This window comes from Denticeps clupeoides, unplaced genomic scaffold (assembly GCF_900700375.1).
Source record: "Denticeps clupeoides unplaced genomic scaffold, fDenClu1.1, whole genome shotgun sequence".
Classification (NCBI taxonomy): Eukaryota; Metazoa; Chordata; class Actinopteri; order Clupeiformes; family Denticipitidae; genus Denticeps; species Denticeps clupeoides.
The window spans coordinates 289,634-305,517 of NW_021630015.1; the positions used below are offsets into that span (position 1 = coordinate 289,634).

The 15,884-nt window shown below is 52.1% G+C and overlaps 6 protein-coding genes across 9 annotated transcripts; 1 reads left to right on the plus strand and 5 right to left on the minus strand.

Moving 5' to 3' along the window:
* Positions 1 to 1,293: 1,293 nt before the first annotated feature.
* On the plus strand, positions 1,294 to 2,904 carry mettl27 (methyltransferase like 27). 4 transcript variants are annotated; one of them, XM_028967704.1, is made up of 6 exons: positions 1,294 to 1,335; positions 1,509 to 1,678; positions 1,754 to 1,882; positions 1,956 to 2,091; positions 2,250 to 2,342; positions 2,414 to 2,904. In XM_028967704.1, exons 2-6 carry the CDS (start codon positions 1,559 to 1,561, stop codon positions 2,620 to 2,622), a joined length of 687 nt encoding a protein of 228 aa, XP_028823537.1. In that variant the 5' UTR covers positions 1,294 to 1,335; positions 1,509 to 1,558; the 3' UTR covers positions 2,623 to 2,904. The 4 variants fall into 4 exon arrangements, with proteins under 4 accessions (XP_028823537.1, XP_028823539.1, XP_028823540.1 ...); XM_028967706.1 differs by having other exon boundaries at positions 1,296 to 1,335; positions 1,473 to 1,678; XM_028967707.1 differs by having other exon boundaries at positions 1,307 to 1,335; positions 1,479 to 1,678.
* A 759-nt stretch (positions 2,905 to 3,663) lies between these two features.
* Positions 3,664 to 4,623, minus strand: LOC114780392 (claudin-4-like). The gene has a single exon (XM_028967669.1). The coding sequence runs from the start codon at positions 4,425 to 4,427 to the stop codon at positions 3,798 to 3,800; it is 630 nt and encodes a 209-aa protein (XP_028823502.1). The 5' UTR covers positions 4,428 to 4,623; the 3' UTR covers positions 3,664 to 3,797.
* Positions 4,624 to 5,504: 881 nt separating this feature from the next.
* Positions 5,505 to 6,531, minus strand: cldn28 (claudin 28). Its single transcript, XM_028967678.1, has one exon. It carries the CDS (start codon positions 6,441 to 6,443, stop codon positions 5,784 to 5,786), a length of 660 nt encoding a protein of 219 aa, XP_028823511.1. The 5' UTR covers positions 6,444 to 6,531; the 3' UTR covers positions 5,505 to 5,783.
* Positions 6,532 to 7,377: 846 nt separating this feature from the next.
* LOC114780439 (claudin-like protein ZF-A89) lies at positions 7,378 to 8,613 on the minus strand. Its single transcript, XM_028967732.1, has one exon. It carries the CDS (start codon positions 8,044 to 8,046, stop codon positions 7,420 to 7,422), a length of 627 nt encoding a protein of 208 aa, XP_028823565.1. The 5' UTR covers positions 8,047 to 8,613; the 3' UTR covers positions 7,378 to 7,419.
* Positions 8,614 to 8,733: 120 nt separating this feature from the next.
* Positions 8,734 to 9,600, minus strand: LOC114780438 (claudin-4-like). The gene has a single exon (XM_028967731.1). It carries the CDS (start codon positions 9,587 to 9,589, stop codon positions 8,954 to 8,956), a length of 636 nt encoding a protein of 211 aa, XP_028823564.1. The 5' UTR covers positions 9,590 to 9,600; the 3' UTR covers positions 8,734 to 8,953.
* Positions 9,601 to 11,351: 1,751 nt separating this feature from the next.
* Positions 11,352 to 12,469, minus strand: LOC114780388 (claudin-4-like). The gene has a single exon (XM_028967663.1). The coding sequence runs from the start codon at positions 12,423 to 12,425 to the stop codon at positions 11,784 to 11,786; it is 642 nt and encodes a 213-aa protein (XP_028823496.1). The 5' UTR covers positions 12,426 to 12,469; the 3' UTR covers positions 11,352 to 11,783.
* Positions 12,470 to 15,884: the final 3,415 nt, after the last annotated feature.

The following is a 15,884-nucleotide window of genomic DNA, read 5'->3' on the forward strand; positions in this document are numbered from 1 at the left end:
ACTTAGGGGACATAATAAGGGTACATGTGCATGAGTTCTTCTTGCGATTGAACCCAGATCGGGAGAGGCTTAACAGTATTGAGTATGGCGGCATGAATTAGTGAAATATTTTTGATTGTCTAAATATATTTGTTTCTTTAATATCATAATCATAATACATACATTTAAACAGGCGTTAATACCGCTGCCATATCTGGACGGGGTTCCAAGATCACTCAACCAAGCTTCTCTTTACATTTCATAAGTTACATTTTATTCATCATCTTGTGTAAATAACGTTATTCGTGTTACAGACAAGAGTATCTGTTTTCCCACCTTCAAACAATAAGAAACATACAGATTCTGTTCCGACACCCTGTAAATATTGCAGTTTTGACAAATCTATACAAAGTGTCTCTGTGTATGGACCTGCCCTGTCTATCGTTAAATGAATGTTCGCTTTTAATATTAAATATAAAACATGTCTGTAAAATGTATTGTGTACACTTTATTGTCTATATTTCTCTACAAATCCACGCAAATACCTGTTGCTTTGTATAAACGTGTATATATAAATGTATGAGCGGTCACGCTACAGGCTCATCATTAATACTGCCAGGCTCTTTCGGTGAACATTGCTGCCCTTTTTGTTTTCTTTGTAATTGCATTGTTCTGCATGTAGTAAGAGTGAAGTTTAGGTTTATTTATTACCTATATGCAGATTACATTTTGAACATAAAATTTTTATATATTTTCAAAAAACGATTCTCTATTCACGGCTCGGTCGTAAATACACGCCTGGCGAACCAAGAAAATTAAAACTGCTTCTCAAATTTGCCGGTTTAACTCTGTATTCCACCTTGGCCCTGATAGACGTTCATTCATTAAAAGGAGCGCCAGCCCCTCACAAGATGGCGACTTTGTTGACGCATTCGCGACATTCAACACAACATCTGATCTTTATATTTGTGGACATAACCAATGACTAATCATTTCACAAGAATGTATGAGAGAAGCCTTATCCAGAGCGACTTGCAATCAGTGGTGACAGGGACCGTCCCCCTGGAGACACTCAGGGTTAAGCGTTTTGCTCAGGGACACGATGGTAGTAAGTGGGGTTTGATAGGCGGATTTATAATTTGATGCGAGAATACTTTTCATCATTTTTGAGTTTTCGTTATAATCATTGTTGTCGAATAAGAACGAGAGTGCCGATGATCTAAGCTACCAGTCAGTGAAGATACACAGGCCATTGTTGAATTAAGTGGGACTTTTACTTTGACACCTGTGTGAATCCGGGTTCCTCTGACTTCCTGGTTCTGGGTGATGGACCCCTTCCTGGTAAACTGAAAGAGAGTAAGAAGCCAATTTGACAGCTTTGGTGCAATATTTTTAAAACACGTGCATTTATACAGTACAGTAGATTCCACGTGATGCTCGGAAATAGTTTACATTTGATTGAGCAGATCTTTTGTAGTCTCATGAATCCATAGTTACAGGTAATATGGAGGTTCTGGTGGTGGGTGCAGGATCCGGCTGCTGACTGAGAACGTGAAGACCTTCATTAACAGGAGGAGAGATGTGCAGCCCTGCCAGGACCTTTGTGGACGTGAAGAAGGTCATCCTGTCCGCCCACGAAGACACCGGCGCTCTGGATAAAGTCGGGTTCTACGACTCGTGGGCCGAGAACTACGAGCAGGTGGCGCCTCCCCAGCAGGTCAGTGTGAGGTCATCTTGCCGGCCCGTCTGGGCTCACGCTGTGTTTCTCCTGCAGGACGTGGCCATTCTGGACTACCGCGCTCCGGCCTTGGCCGCCCAGTGCGTCAGCGCCTTTTTCCAGGGTGACCGGAGCGGCGCTGAGGTTCTGGACGTGGCCTGCGGGACAGGACTGGTCTCTGCACAGGTCCCTGCTCTCACATTTAACACATTTACTTCTCGAGCGGAGAGAGAGAGAGACCAACGTGTCTCTGCTGCAGCTCAGAGAGACGGGGTTCCAGCTCTTCACCGGAGTGGACGGAAGCGAAGCCATGCTGCAGGTGGCCAAATCCAGGGGCATTTACCAGAACCTGCACAAGTGCATCCTGGGAACGGAGCAACTTCCTGTCCAGTCAGGTACTTCCTGGAATTACAGCCGTAAGTATCCCGAGGGAAGTAGCAGCAGACACTTCCTGGACTTCCCTGTAGAACCACGTTTGGTCAGTAGGTGGCAGCGGTAATGTGGAGGATCCTTTCGTGTTGTGACATTCGTGACATTCGTGTTGTGTCTGCAGGACTTTATGACGTCGTTGTCATTGTCGGAGCTCTGAGCGTTGGCCAGGTTCCGGTCTCGGTTCTACAGGAACTGTGGTTGGCAACAAAGCCAGGTGTGGAACAAACTCTGCGGTACGTGCAATGTTCTCACGTGACAGAAAATAAAGCGTGGGAGCTTCCACAGGGGGGTACGTGTGCATGACCACGCGCGGGAACTCGGACAACCTGGACTACAAGGCCGAGCTGGAGCACGCGCTGGGGGCGCTGGAGGGGCGGGGCTGCTGGCGGCGTGTGGCCGTGATGGAGGTGGCGCAGTGGGAACGGGCCGTGTCGCATCTCGAGAGCGGCTACATCCCCGGAGCCGTGTTCCTGTACCAGAAACGCGCCGCGTGAGGAACCGAGCGCATCGTATCTACAAATCCTGACTTCAGGAATTTCTCACCCACAATGCACTGTGTTGTTTCTGGACAGCACGAGGAACCCACACTGCACGTTGAGTTTGATGTAGAATCTAAAACTCTCTGAATGAATAATTGTGAGGTTTTTAAATTTGCATCCATTCATTGTGGTTTTTTTTTAATGTTCTGTAGTTCGAAGGACCAACCGTAAACCATGAATGTTCCTAAATGAAACATGAAATAAAGAGAACACGGAAGCTGCTTCCATGAAACGAAACCCTCGTCAAACAGCCGGCGTCATGCAAACCCAGGCCAGTCTCTGTCAAACCGGTTCTCCGGCAGGACACGCGTGGGGGATGGAGCTCGTGACGGATCCATTTTGTGTGGCTGCTGGGGGCTTCGGCCTCCATTTTGAGAGTAAATCAGGTCGGACGTCAGAATGACAAAGTTAGTCAAAAACCTATTAGAACAAAACGGGATTATTTACCAGGAAATAAAAGAACGGTCCCTGTCACATGGTCTCCGAGGTCACGAAGGCCCATCATTCTCCTTGTTTATTACGGTCAGGCGCCTTACAGTCAGTATTTACAGGGACAGTCCCCCCCCTGGGGACACTCAGGGACATGATGGTGGTAAGTGGGGTTTGAACCTGGGTCTTCTGAGTGTGCTTATCAGGTCGCAAACACCCTCACGTCTGGCCTGACGTCTGCCCCGCGATGGCCGTGTTTTGGGGCCGCGGTGGCATGGTGGGTTAGAAAGTGGACTCGTAATCAGAAGGTTGCCGGTTCGAACCCTGAGCCACCAAGGCGCCACTGAACGAAGTCCCCACACGCTGCTCCCCGGGCACGTGTCATGGTGCCCACTGTCACCAAGGGGGACGGTTAAATACAGAGGACAAATTTCACTGTGTGCACAGTGTGCTGTGCTGCAGTGTTTCACAACGACAATCACGTCACTTATTTCTTAAATATCCGTTTCATTTCACTGGCGCTTTTTAGATCAGTTAGAACATCGTAAAACATTCCAGCCAGAGAAGAACGTTTAAAACGGTTTTATTCATCACCATTTCCCCGTGATGGCGGTAGATTTGCTGGATACGGTTTTCGTACGATATATATACACACGGTGCACCACTTATAGAACTATTCTCGCCGTACAGCCACCGTATCTTCACACGTACGCCTGGCTGCTGCCGGGCCGCGCCTGCGAGTACTTGGCGCCGTACGGAACCTCCCGGTTCCGGGGGCAGGAGCTGCAGAGGAGGCCGCCGCCCAGGAAGAGCAGGCCGGCGGCGGCCCCGCCCACGAACAGCGAGGCGCCCAGCTCGCGCCGCTGGGCGTCCAGCAGCTGCGGGTTGTAGAAGTCCCGGATGATGTTGTGGGCCGTCCAGCACACGGGCACCAGGACCAGGACTCCGGAGACGATGAACATCACGCCGCCGGACACGCCCACCCTGGCCTTGCTGGACTCGTTGTCCACGAAGTTGGTGCACTTCCCGCCCATGGCGCCGAGCACGATGGCGAAGATGCCCACGCCGATGGCGACCACCACCAGCGCCCGCGCGGCCTGCAGGTCCTCGTTGAGGATGAGGACCGAGTCGTACACCTTGCACTGCATCTGGCCCGTGGTCTGGACCACGCAGTTCATCCACAGGCCCTCCCAGGTCACCTGGGCCGTGATGATGTTGGCGTTGATGAAGGCCGTCACCTTCCACATGGGCAGGGCGCAGACGACTACGGTGCCAACGAAGCCGGTGAAGCCCAACATGAGGCCCATCATCTGCCTCCCCGCCGAGACCATCTTCGCCTTCTGAGAGCCGCAGAGCGGCTGGTAACTCCTCACCCCGCTCCTCCACGTCTCCTACTTATGGAGTCTGGAGCGAGGGGGGCGGAGCCTCCTGGTTCTGCAGGTTCTTTATCAGCTTCATCTCGCTGAAACCGGCACGTCCGGCGGCATGTCAACCTGGTCCTCCGGTCATGTGCTCAGAATGGTGACATGAGAGATGATTAAAATGTTCCCTGAGTCGGTGGCGAAGGACTCCTCATCATCTCACACTGTCACCTGCGGCCCGTCCTGGTTTCCTGCTGAGGGCGGAGCTTCTCCGCTTTCATACAACATGGCGGAGTGGAATTTGTGTCGTGAGTGCAGCAGAAATCCCAGCATGCCTCAGCAGGAATGGAACAGAATAGTTTTCCTGTGGTGCCTTAACACCATGATGGTCAGGACCTCAGAAGACCACAGTGACCTTCAGTAAATAGAACGTGGAAAACATTATTTGAATAGATAGTATGCAGGATGAGCCCTGAGACGATGAGACCTGGCGAGCTGTGTGGTCCATGTCCCCTGTTTTATTTTATTTTTATTAGTGAAGTGATTGTCACTTGTGATACACAGCAGCACAGCACACGGTGCAAACAGTGAAATTCGTCCTCTGCATTTAACCATCACCCTGAGTGAGCAGTGGGAAGCCATGACAGGCGCCCGGGGAGCAGTGTGTGGGGACGGTGCTTTGCTCAGTGGCACCTTGATTCGAACCGGCAACCTTCTGATTACGGGGCCGCTTCCTTAACCGCTAGGCCACCACTGGCCCTCTGTGGTGTCATCAAGCAGCTGATCAGACTTTCTGGAACATTCATCTGCTGTAGATCGTTCATTTGTTCATTCTGACCAATTTCCTCTCATTTCAGGTTTGGGGTTAAAGGTTAAATGCTGAGGAGTCTTTCATTTAATAATCAAAACGCACTGAATACTTCATAGAACGTTCTTCTGGTTTGGTGACCTGCTCCCTGAAGCTTCCTTTTCATTTAAAGACGCCAAGCGTCTGAGAACCTTCAGTGAGACCTTCAGCGCAACGTGATGAAGAACAGTGGCACCAACGAGAAGAATGAATCTTTATTTCATTAACTTGTACAAACTTCACGGTCAGTGAACTGAATCGGGTGCATCAGCATCACACTGGATTAGAATGAAGCAAACGTGCACAACATAAACCATCAGAAATGTGTTAGACTCCGCCCACTGAGGTTCAGAGACCTTCATCTGAAGTTCTGCATGATTATGAAGACCAGCTGTCCTTCCGTCCTTCTAGTCACCGCTGAGTGGAGGAAGATAAAATCCTGCAGGCTTCTCGGCACCTTGCACGGTCCTTCGTCCATCTCAGCAGCACCTGCTGGCGTACGAGCCGCAGACCATCCCTCCCCCGATCACCAGCAGGGCCCCGGACACCCAGCCCACGTAGATGGAGGCCCCCAGCTCGCCCTTCATGGGCTCCAGGCTCTGAGGGCTGTAGAAGCCGGTGATGATGACGTAGGCCGACCAGCTGACGGCGACGAGGCACAGCAGCCCGGCCACCACGAAGACGGCCCCGGCCGCCAGCCCCGCCCTGGCCTTGGCGGCGCCGCTGCGCCGGTAGAAGTTGGTGCAGCGGCCGCCGACCACGGACAGGCACGCCGCCGCCACGCCCGCCCCGATGGAGGCGCAGACCAGGGCGCGGCTGCCCTGCAGGTCGGCCGAGAGCGCCAGCAGCGACTCGTACGGCATGCACTGCATCTGGCCCGTGCTCTGCAGCACGCAGTTCATCCACAGCCCCTCCCAGAAGACCTGCGCCGTCAGGATGTTGGCGCCGACGAACGGCGTCACCTTCCACATGGGCAGGGCGCAGATCAGGACGGTCCCGCAGAGGCCCACGCCGGCCAGGAAGAACGCCACCAGCTGCCGCTCCATCCCGCGCTCCTCTCGCAACGTGACGACCGGGGACATCGCCGCAGGGCGGAGCAGAATGACGGAGCGCCACTCGCGTTTCCTGCTCGACCTCATTGTTCTGTGTGTTGGAGAGCGAGAGAATGGCGGGGGCTGAGAGGCTCTCAATGCTGCTACTGTACGGCGTGGTACAGCAGGAGGTCACGTTCCACGTTCCAAAAAATGATTAGAACCACGAATGTACAGTTCAGGTCAAACGTCTGGACACCTGAAGGCATCAAAACTATGAATGAACACATGTGGAGTTCTGTACTTAACAAAAAAAGGTGAAATAAGTGAAAACATGTTTTATATTCTAGTTTCTTTGCTCTGATTACTGCTTTGCACACTCTTGGCATTCTCTCGATGAGCTTCAAGAGGTCGTCACCTGAAATGCTTCTCCAACAGTCTTGAAGGAGTTCCCAGAGGTGTTTAGCACTTGTTGGTCCAGCTCACCCCAAACCATCTGGACTGGGTTCAGGTCCGGTGACTGTGGAGGTCAGGTCTCCACTTTTTGTTAAGTACAGAACTCCACATGTGTTCATTCATAGTTTTGATGCCCTCAGTGAGAATCTACCAACGTAAATGGTCATGAAGTTAAAAACACCACGTTGGATGAGAAGGTGTCCAAACTTCTGACAGGGTGGTAGTAGCCTAGTGGGTAACACGCTCGCCTATGAACCAGAAGACCCAGGTTCTAATCCCACTTACTACCATCGTGTCCCTGAGCAAGACAATTGAGTGTCTCCAGGGGGGGGGACTGTCCCTGTAACTACTGACTGTAAGTCACTCTGGATAAGGGCGTATCATAAAATGCCGTAAATCTAAAACGCCCAAATAAAAATTTCCAGAGCACACTGTTCCACCCGGGAGCTAGAAGACCGGCCTGGGAGAACTTCATGGTTGGTGTGGGACATCAGGGTTAGAAATGTGACCCGGGGCTGGAAGTAAAAGTCAGAGACTCTGTTTAAAAGTGCAGACATGTTTTATTAAAAGGAGAAGTTACACGGTTTTAAAAGCAGGCTCTGGATGGAGTAGAAGACGCGGCGTCCCGTCACACGTAGGCCCCGCTGCGCGGCGCCGTGTACTTGGCGGAGTAGCTGCCCGTCCCGGAGCGGCTCGGCCCGCAGCGGCAGCACAGCAGCGCCCCGCCCAGCAGCAGCAGCCCCGCGGCCGCCCAGCCCACGAACAGCGCGGCCCCGAGTTCGCGGCGCTGCGCGTCCGTCACCTGCGGGTTGTAGAAGTCCCGGATGACGCTGTTGGCGGACCAGCAGACGGGGACCAGGCACAGCAGGCCGGAGACCATGAAGAGGACCCCGGCGGTGACGGCCACCCGCGCCTTGGCCGCCTCGTCCTCCACGCAGTTGGTGCAGCGGCCGCCCGCCACGGCCGGCAGCAGGCCGAGCAGCGCCGCCAGGACGGAGATGACGATGAGGGCCCGGGCCGCCTGCAGGTCCTGCGGTAGCGCCAGCATGGAGTCGTAGACCTTGCACTGCATCTGGCCCGTGCTCTGGACCACGCAGCTCATCCACAGACCTTCCCACACCACCTGGGCCGTCACGATGTTGGTCCCGATGAAGGCCGTGACCTTCCACAGCGGCAGGGCGCAGGCCACGATGACCCCGAGCCAGCCGAGCAGCGCCAGGGCGGTTCCCAGGATGTGGAGTCCGGTGGAGGTCATGGTGGTGCCAGGAGAAGATGAGATGAAGAGGACAGGACGGTGCAGAACAGACGCGCTGCAGCCTTTATATATGCCTGAGGGCGGGGGCCCCAAATTGGCTGTTAATTGGCCCAGCAGCTGAGTGGGGTTAAAGGTCGCCAACCCGAGATTAATTAATTTCTCCAATCACCTCCGGTCAAGGTGAAGATCTCAATCTACAACCGATTTAACATTAATACGAGTTCCTCTAGCCTGTCTGTGGCCACCAGGGCACTTAATGACACGCCTCCAACTACCCCACACTTTAATTATAGTAATTATATTACTATATGTCTTCTTTGTCAGTGTTTACGATGCCTCTCCGGCTCCCGTTAAAGTAATAATGATTTTTTCAAGTCACAACTTGTGGTTTATTTAAATACCAGAAAACCTTTGATCATTTTTGCTGGAATCCTGTTGGTGGATTTGATTGAGGATGATGATGATGATGATGGGCGCCACCTGAATTCGGGTTGACGCGGCTTCACCTGTAATTTGACACTCAAGGTCACCTGGGAGACCCTCCCTCTGGATTGTTTGGTGTCTTCTTCAGGAAACCAGGACCTGCCGGTTCTTCCAGTTCCCAGAAATGGAAAATCACACCTGCAGGCCACTTTTTAAACCGTATAGCGCGGAAAAGCGGAATAAATGCCATGAATTATGAAGGTCTTTGTGTTCCAAGTGTCATTTTAATTCAAATGAAATAAGAATGTGCTGTAATTAGAAGGGATGATTCAGCAGTTTTAAAAAGCGACAGAACAAAGAAAAGACGTTTTTAAAAATGTAATTTGATTATAAAAATTTTCCTCTCTTAACACGAGCCAGAAGGAATAATTGTAAAAACAGGGATTTACTCATCAAACGTGGCTTTGGGGACAGTGAGAGACCTTCACACGTAGTCCATGGCCGGAGCTGCTGACCTGGCGGGGGCGAACTTGGCCCCCTTGTAGGGCCTGGGGTCGCTAGGAGGGCAGTTCCAGCAGAGAAGCCCTCCACCCAGCAGCAGCAGGCCCGCCGAGCCCCACCCGATGTAGAGCGAGGCGCCCAGCTCCCGGCGCTGCGCCTCCATCAGCAGGGGGTTGTAGAAATCCCTGATCAGGTTGTTGGCGGTCCAGGAGACGGGGACCAGGACCAGCAGGCCGGCGAGGACGAAGATGACTCCCGCCACGATGCAGGCCCGGGCCTTGGCCGCCTCGTCCTCCATGCAGTTGGTGCACTTGCCCCCGACTATGGAGACCATCACGCCCAAGACCCCCAGGATGATGGAGATGACCACCATGGCGCGCGCCGCCTGCAGGTCCTGGGACAGCGCCAGCATGGAGTCGTAGATCTTGCACTGCATCTGGCCCGTGCTCTGGACCACGCAGTTCATCCACAGGCCCTCCCAGATGACCTGCGCCGTCACGATGTTGGCGCCGATGAAGGCCGTCACCCTCCACATGGGCAGGGCGCAGGTGATGATGGCCCCCAGCCAGCCGATCATGGACAGCAGGATGCCAAAGACCTGGAGCCCCTGGGAAGCCATAGGTGACGCCGGCGCTGGGTGGAAGTGTTGACGGAAAAACAGGGTCCGCTTTTATCCTCCAGCCAGCAGGGCGTGGCTCTGTGGTCCTCTTTCACCAATCAGGGCGCTGACATTTGATATTGCGGCTCCATGGCGGTGAGCAGACTGAGAGGAGGGAACTAGTTCATGCAGTGTTCGCGGTGTGGAGGTCACGTGACTGGTCTCCATCATGGAAATCTGATGGATGACGCTTCAGAACTCATGTTTCAGCAGCGCTTCAACCTTGAAATCTGATTTATTAAAAAATGTCGCATTATTACCAGGAAAAGGAGCAGAAGAGGGTCGGTACGATGTCACGTCTGCTTGGATCTCAGCACGTTGAAGTCGGCGCAGGGGTCGCTGCCTCTGGATTCTTGTCTGTGGAACTCCTGTCCCCTACTGGCTGTTTCCAGTGGTCAAGGCCTGGTCCACCACAGAGCTTCTCTGTCCAAGATGGCGCCGCGGAGGGCAGCCTCGGTACGGCGCTCTCCTACTTTCTCTTCTTTGGTTTATTTTCTGCGTGTCTGATCAGATCACCAGATGACACAGGACCAGCTTCCTCCCCCTCGCCATGTCCCTCCTAAACAGCTGGAACTGTCACACTGCACTTTATGTTCTCTCTGTATATAGGAGTTTGTTTTTTGCCTATTTATTTATAGGCCTATGTACATTCTTCCATATATTTATTCATGCTCAGTAGATATATTATTTTTAAATAGTATAAACTTGTACAGTAACACGTACACACGTCCTGCACGTTGCTGTTGTTGTTGTTTTCTACTCCGTACTTGAGAGAAACCGTCTACCGGAATCTAATTCCTGAGTCTAATGTGCTGCACTTACTCGGCCAAGAAATGCGATTCTGATTCTGATCATCCTCTCAGCATGCACGTGAACGTCAGTTATTTCCTTTTTCTGGAATGATCTTTAATGATTAACCAAGGACTTCCTGCGGCGTTTCTGCTGTCGTTGGAACCCGTCGCTCAGTCTGAGCTCCTCTAGTTTTTCACATCACTTTTTTTTTGTAGTGATAAATGCTCCTGGACTTCACCATCTTTAATCATTTTTGAGTATGTGGGGTGCAGAAGGACATTCAGAAGAAGTCTGTGAAGATTCTCAGTAAAATGACTTCTTTTTTTACATGGCAGCCCCACCCCCACACCCACCCACACTGCCGGCCTTCTGTTTCACGTAACCACCTGTTCAAAGCAGGAAGAGATGTGACCAGCCTGGAGGACAATTCTGTGGTCTCCAGCCAACTGACAAACGTTTCGACCTTAAAGAAAGAAGTTCAGTTGCCATAACTCAACTCAGGGTGGTAGCAGCCTGGCGGGTAACACGTTCACCTATGAACCAGAAGACCCAGGTTCAAACCCCACTTACTACCATCGTGTCCCTGAGCAAGACACTTAACCCTGAGTGTCTCCAGGGGGGGATTGTCCCTGTAACTACTGACTATAAGTCGCTCTGGATAAGGACGTCTGATAAATACTGTAAATGTAAACTTTCAGACCTTCAGAAGACGAGGCCTCTGTGTTCTGACAACCTTTCAGCTTCAGGTGGGTTTCCCTGCTCATGCAGAACTTTAAAAGACGGCTCCTGAATCCACGTTCGTCCGTCTGGAAGGACCGCGGCTCCACTTGAAGGAAGAGTTGCTTGTGTTTCTTTTGAAACTGTTTTACCTCCAAATGCAACTAAATGAAGGTTCTGATACCATCAAGATAAACACAGTGGACACAGGGAATAAGAGATATAATCATTTTATTAAGATTACAGAACAGAAAAGGCTTTGAAATGCTGTGAGAAATTGTCAACGACAGAAGCGAAGAGTCTAAAGGAACCTGGGTGGCTCCACTCTGGAGTTTCATTAGAAGTCAGAAGCTTTTGTCTGGACTAATGAACCCTGGGAGCTGGAAGCCAGTCGACGGTCCGGTTTCACCACACCTAAACCTGAAAAACCAGGGCTGCTCTGAACAAAGCGCTCACGCTAACAGCAGCACCGGTCCCATCACCCCACATCTCCTCACGTGGACGGGGACATCTACAGCGTATAAAAATACTTATTTACACAACCACACTAACTTAACCACGGTCAACACTAAGACCAGCGTCCTCCACCTTCGCCCCAGTTCCCCAGTTCAGTTCTCCAGTGGGAACTGGAGTGGAACGTCTACGCTCACACGTAGTCCTTGTTGGTGGGCGCCGAGGCCTGGGAGCGGGCGGCCTTGTACTTGGCCGTGTAGGAGCCGTCTTCCTTCTCGGGGCAGTTGCAGCAGAGCAGGCCGCCGCCGATGATCATGAGCGCGGCCGCGCCCCAGCCGATGTAGAGCGAGGCGCCCAGCTCGCGCTTCTGGGCCTCGTACACCAGCGGGTTGTAGAAGTCCCGGATGATGGTGTTGGCCGTCCAGCAGACGGGCACCAGGCACATGAGCCCGGCGATGACGAAGACCACGCCCGCCACCACCCCCACCTTGGACTTGGCGCGCTCGTCCTCCACGCAGTTGGTGCACTTGCCGCCGGCCACGGCCAGCAGGATCCCCAGGATGCCCACCACCACGGCGATGACGATGAGCGCCCGGGCCGCCTGCAGGTCCTGCGGCAGCGCCAGCATGGAGTCGTAGACCTTGCACTGCATCTGGCCCGTGCTCTGCACCACGCAGCTCATCCAGATGCCCTCCCAGGTGATCTGCGCCGTCACGATGTTGGTCCCGATGAAGGCCGTCATCTTCCACATGGGCAGGGCGCAGGCCACGATGGCCCCGATCCAGCCCAGGAGGCCCAGGGCCGTGCCCATGATCTGTAGCCCGGCAGACACCATGATCTCCTCCGTTCAGCAGTGTGCCGCGCTCCCCGCGCAACTGAAGCTCTTAAAGGCGCTCAGGGTGGAGCCTCGGGAACCGGTTCTTCTGGTTGCGGGGTGAGGGACTTCCTCATGTCCCCTGTGTGAGTCACAGAATGCAAATCTCCCCGTTGGAGACGTGACCATGTACGGTTCTTCCAAACACCGGCAGATACTGAGCAGAACCACAATTTACACACAAACCAGGCGAGAACCCGGAACCTTCAACAGAAACAGAAAAGTCGTCACGTTTCACGTCCCGAAGCCAGCAGGCACCGGTGGTGCCACCGGAGTCAGAAATGATGCTGCAGACGCACTGCAGTCACACGGTCTCTTCATACAAGCTCATGGAGATGTTCTGTCTTCTCAGGACCACCTGAGGTCAGCCACACACACCGTAGATGAATTTCTGGTTTGTTCTGAACTCTGAGCTGTGGTTGAACAGGTGACATTTCATGCTTCACCACCGAAACCACAGGTCAGATACCAGATATCAGACCGAAAGGAAACACTCCTCAAACATCTAGAAAAATTGTGGAAATGTTGCTTGTTTCTTGGTTCTTTTCCCATTGTTCCACGTGACTCACTGTTACCCGAAACCTTCAAATCTCCAGACAAAACCCAGGAGAGAGTCTCCTGTGGTGACGGCGTGACGTACAGATCCCAGGTCAGTACACAACAAACAACAACAGCCTCATTATCAGACACGCCCGCACCAACAGGAGAGGTTCACGTTCCATCCAGCGCCAGCTACTGTACCTTCAGCACGCAGCAATAAAGGCCAAATGTTCTCATCTGTCAGCTTTCTAATAAGGAATTTCATCAAAACCGGCCAACAAACCGAAACTACAAGATGATTCCAGGCCTGTCACCTCACAAACACGACATGACGCTCTGCGTGATATGAGGGCGGGGCACGACAATGAAATGCCACTTGGACCAGTTCGCTCTGGTTCCTGGCCAACTGTGTTTGTGTGTGTGTGTGTGTGTGTGTGTGTGTGTGTGTGTGGGGTGGGTGTGGGTGTGTTTGGCCTGAAATTTAGGCAACAGAAGGGAGAAACATGGTCATTATTATTGAGAACTTTATGTTCCTCCTCCAGCAACGTCCTGTAAAGACCTAAGCGGAGTCTGGATCCAGCCCCCTGCACCAAGCGTCAGAGGCCACAACTCGACACCGTGGGGCTTAAACGCAGATCCGGTTTCATCTGGCTGATGTTCTCCTTCTGAAAGTGCGGTTGGAGTGGCCACGCCTCGCGTCACACACTCCACCACCAGAGACCAGCTGACAGTACGAGTGTGTCTGTGTGTGATGAGATACACACTCTAACCCAGCAGGCTGCATACCTGTCTGGGTCCTTCTAGCAACGTTCATGTTCCCGCGCCACCAAACCCGTCCACCAGGTGGTGGACGTCGTCATCTGTCCTCCGGCAGAAAGACGCTTCGTGTGCGGCAAGCCGGATTGTGAGCAGTTACGGTCTTCTGATTTGACAGGTTTTGTGTCACCCACGATTTGTTTGTAAACATGGTAAACGACGACCAGTTCTGATTTATGTCCGCAGGCGCCCAGATAAATAATTCTGCATAGAAGAGACTCCCAGTTTCACCCTGACACCCGTCACCTGTGCATTTTTGCATTTGTGACACGTTATTTGCATTTTTCAAAATTCAGAACAAAGCCACATTCATCAGGGGAGCCGGATGATGTGTTGTGAGTGTGGTGAGTGTGTGTGAGTGTGTGTGAGTGCGTGTGAGTGTGTGTGAGTGTGTGTGAGTGGGTGTGGTGAGTGTGTGTGAGTGTGTGTGTGTGTGTGTGTGTGTGTGTGTGAGGTGTGAGTGTGTGTGTGCGTGTGTGTGTGAGTGTGTGTTGAGTGTGTGTGTGGTGTGTGTGTGTGTTGAGTGTGGGAGTGGTGTGTGAGCGTTCGTGAGGGGGTGGTGTGGGTGTGAGGGTGTGTGTGAGTGGCTGTGTGAGTGTGTTGGAGTGAGGTGAGTGATGGGTGAGGTTTGTGCTGGTGAGTGTGAGTGTGTGTGTGAGTGTGTGTGAGTGAGTGGTGGAGTGTGTGTGAGTGTGTGTGTGTGTGAGTGCGTGTGAGTGTGTGTTAGTGTGTGAGTGTGTGTGAGTGTATTATATAGATAAGCCAGCATGAAACCCGTTGTCACGTAAAAACAGATAACAGAGGGACATTGACTTGAGGATATTTTGCAGTGTGGAGCCTCAGGATTTCTACACCACATCACGTTTTCATGGCCCAGCTGTCCAGCCACTTTGTAGAATAAGCGGAGATAGTAGTCCAGAAGAGCTCGCTCACAAGCCGTCTCATAAAATTCCACCCCAACTCACAAAAGGTTGGACAGTACAGAAAAAAACGATATTTCAAAACCGTCAGATGAATTTACGTCCATGTGTAACACAGTCCAAACACCAGCTGGACACCAGCATCCCGAACGTCTGAAGAGCATGTTTCCACCATGTGATGGTCCATCTGGATGCAGCACCATGTGAAGATGGGAAGTTGCAGTCATTCAATGCTTGGTGGTAGTAGCCTAGTGGGTAACTGTCAAAGCCCATTGAGACATTCTGTATGTGGTTATGAGCTGTATAAGAAATAAATGTTGTTGTTGTTTTTGGTAACTCACTCGCCTACAAACCAGAAGACCCAGGTTCAAATCCCACTTACTACCATCGTGTCCCGGAGCAGGACACTTAACCCTGAGTGTCTCCAGGGGGGGACTGTCCCTGTAACTACTGATTTTAAGTCGCTCTGGATAAGGACGTCTGGTAAATGCCATAAATGAAAATGAAAATGCAGTGAAATTCCTCCAGATTCCTCATATTTCGCACCAAACGGTGTGAAATATGCAAACGAACTGGAGAGTCTCCTCCCATCTTTTGTCCCCTGCTCATGTACGGCACCGTGATTACAGTAACTTTTTACTACATTGCTTGTTCTGTTTCTGCAGACCGGAAAATGAATATTAATGAACAACCTGCAGCCAGTTAAAAGTCAGGGGCGGGGGCAGCTACGAATTTTTTATCATTTGTCTGTAATCCGTTCTCCTGTCAATCAAACTGACTAGAGTCGATATTTCCTCTGCGCAGATTCTCGGGAATATGATCCGTCAGAGACGTGACGGTTAAATCTGTTCCTCTCCGCCCTGAGAGGGGTTTCTGGGTAAAAATAACTTTACTCCCGTTTACTCGGTAAATACTCCAGCGTAGGAAGAGTCGCGTCCACTGTGGTCCACTGTGGTCCACTGCGAATTGTTTCCGAAAGACAAACAATCTCAGGTGGAGGCTGGCGGCGGCTTATCTTATCGGCCGCATACATGATTGCTTGTTATTAGTGTCAATACAGAGCGAGCGGCGGCGATAACGGCAACAGATAACCGCTCCGGGCCTGGAACCGGTCCAGTCCGTCCCAGGCTGGTGGAGGCGGGAG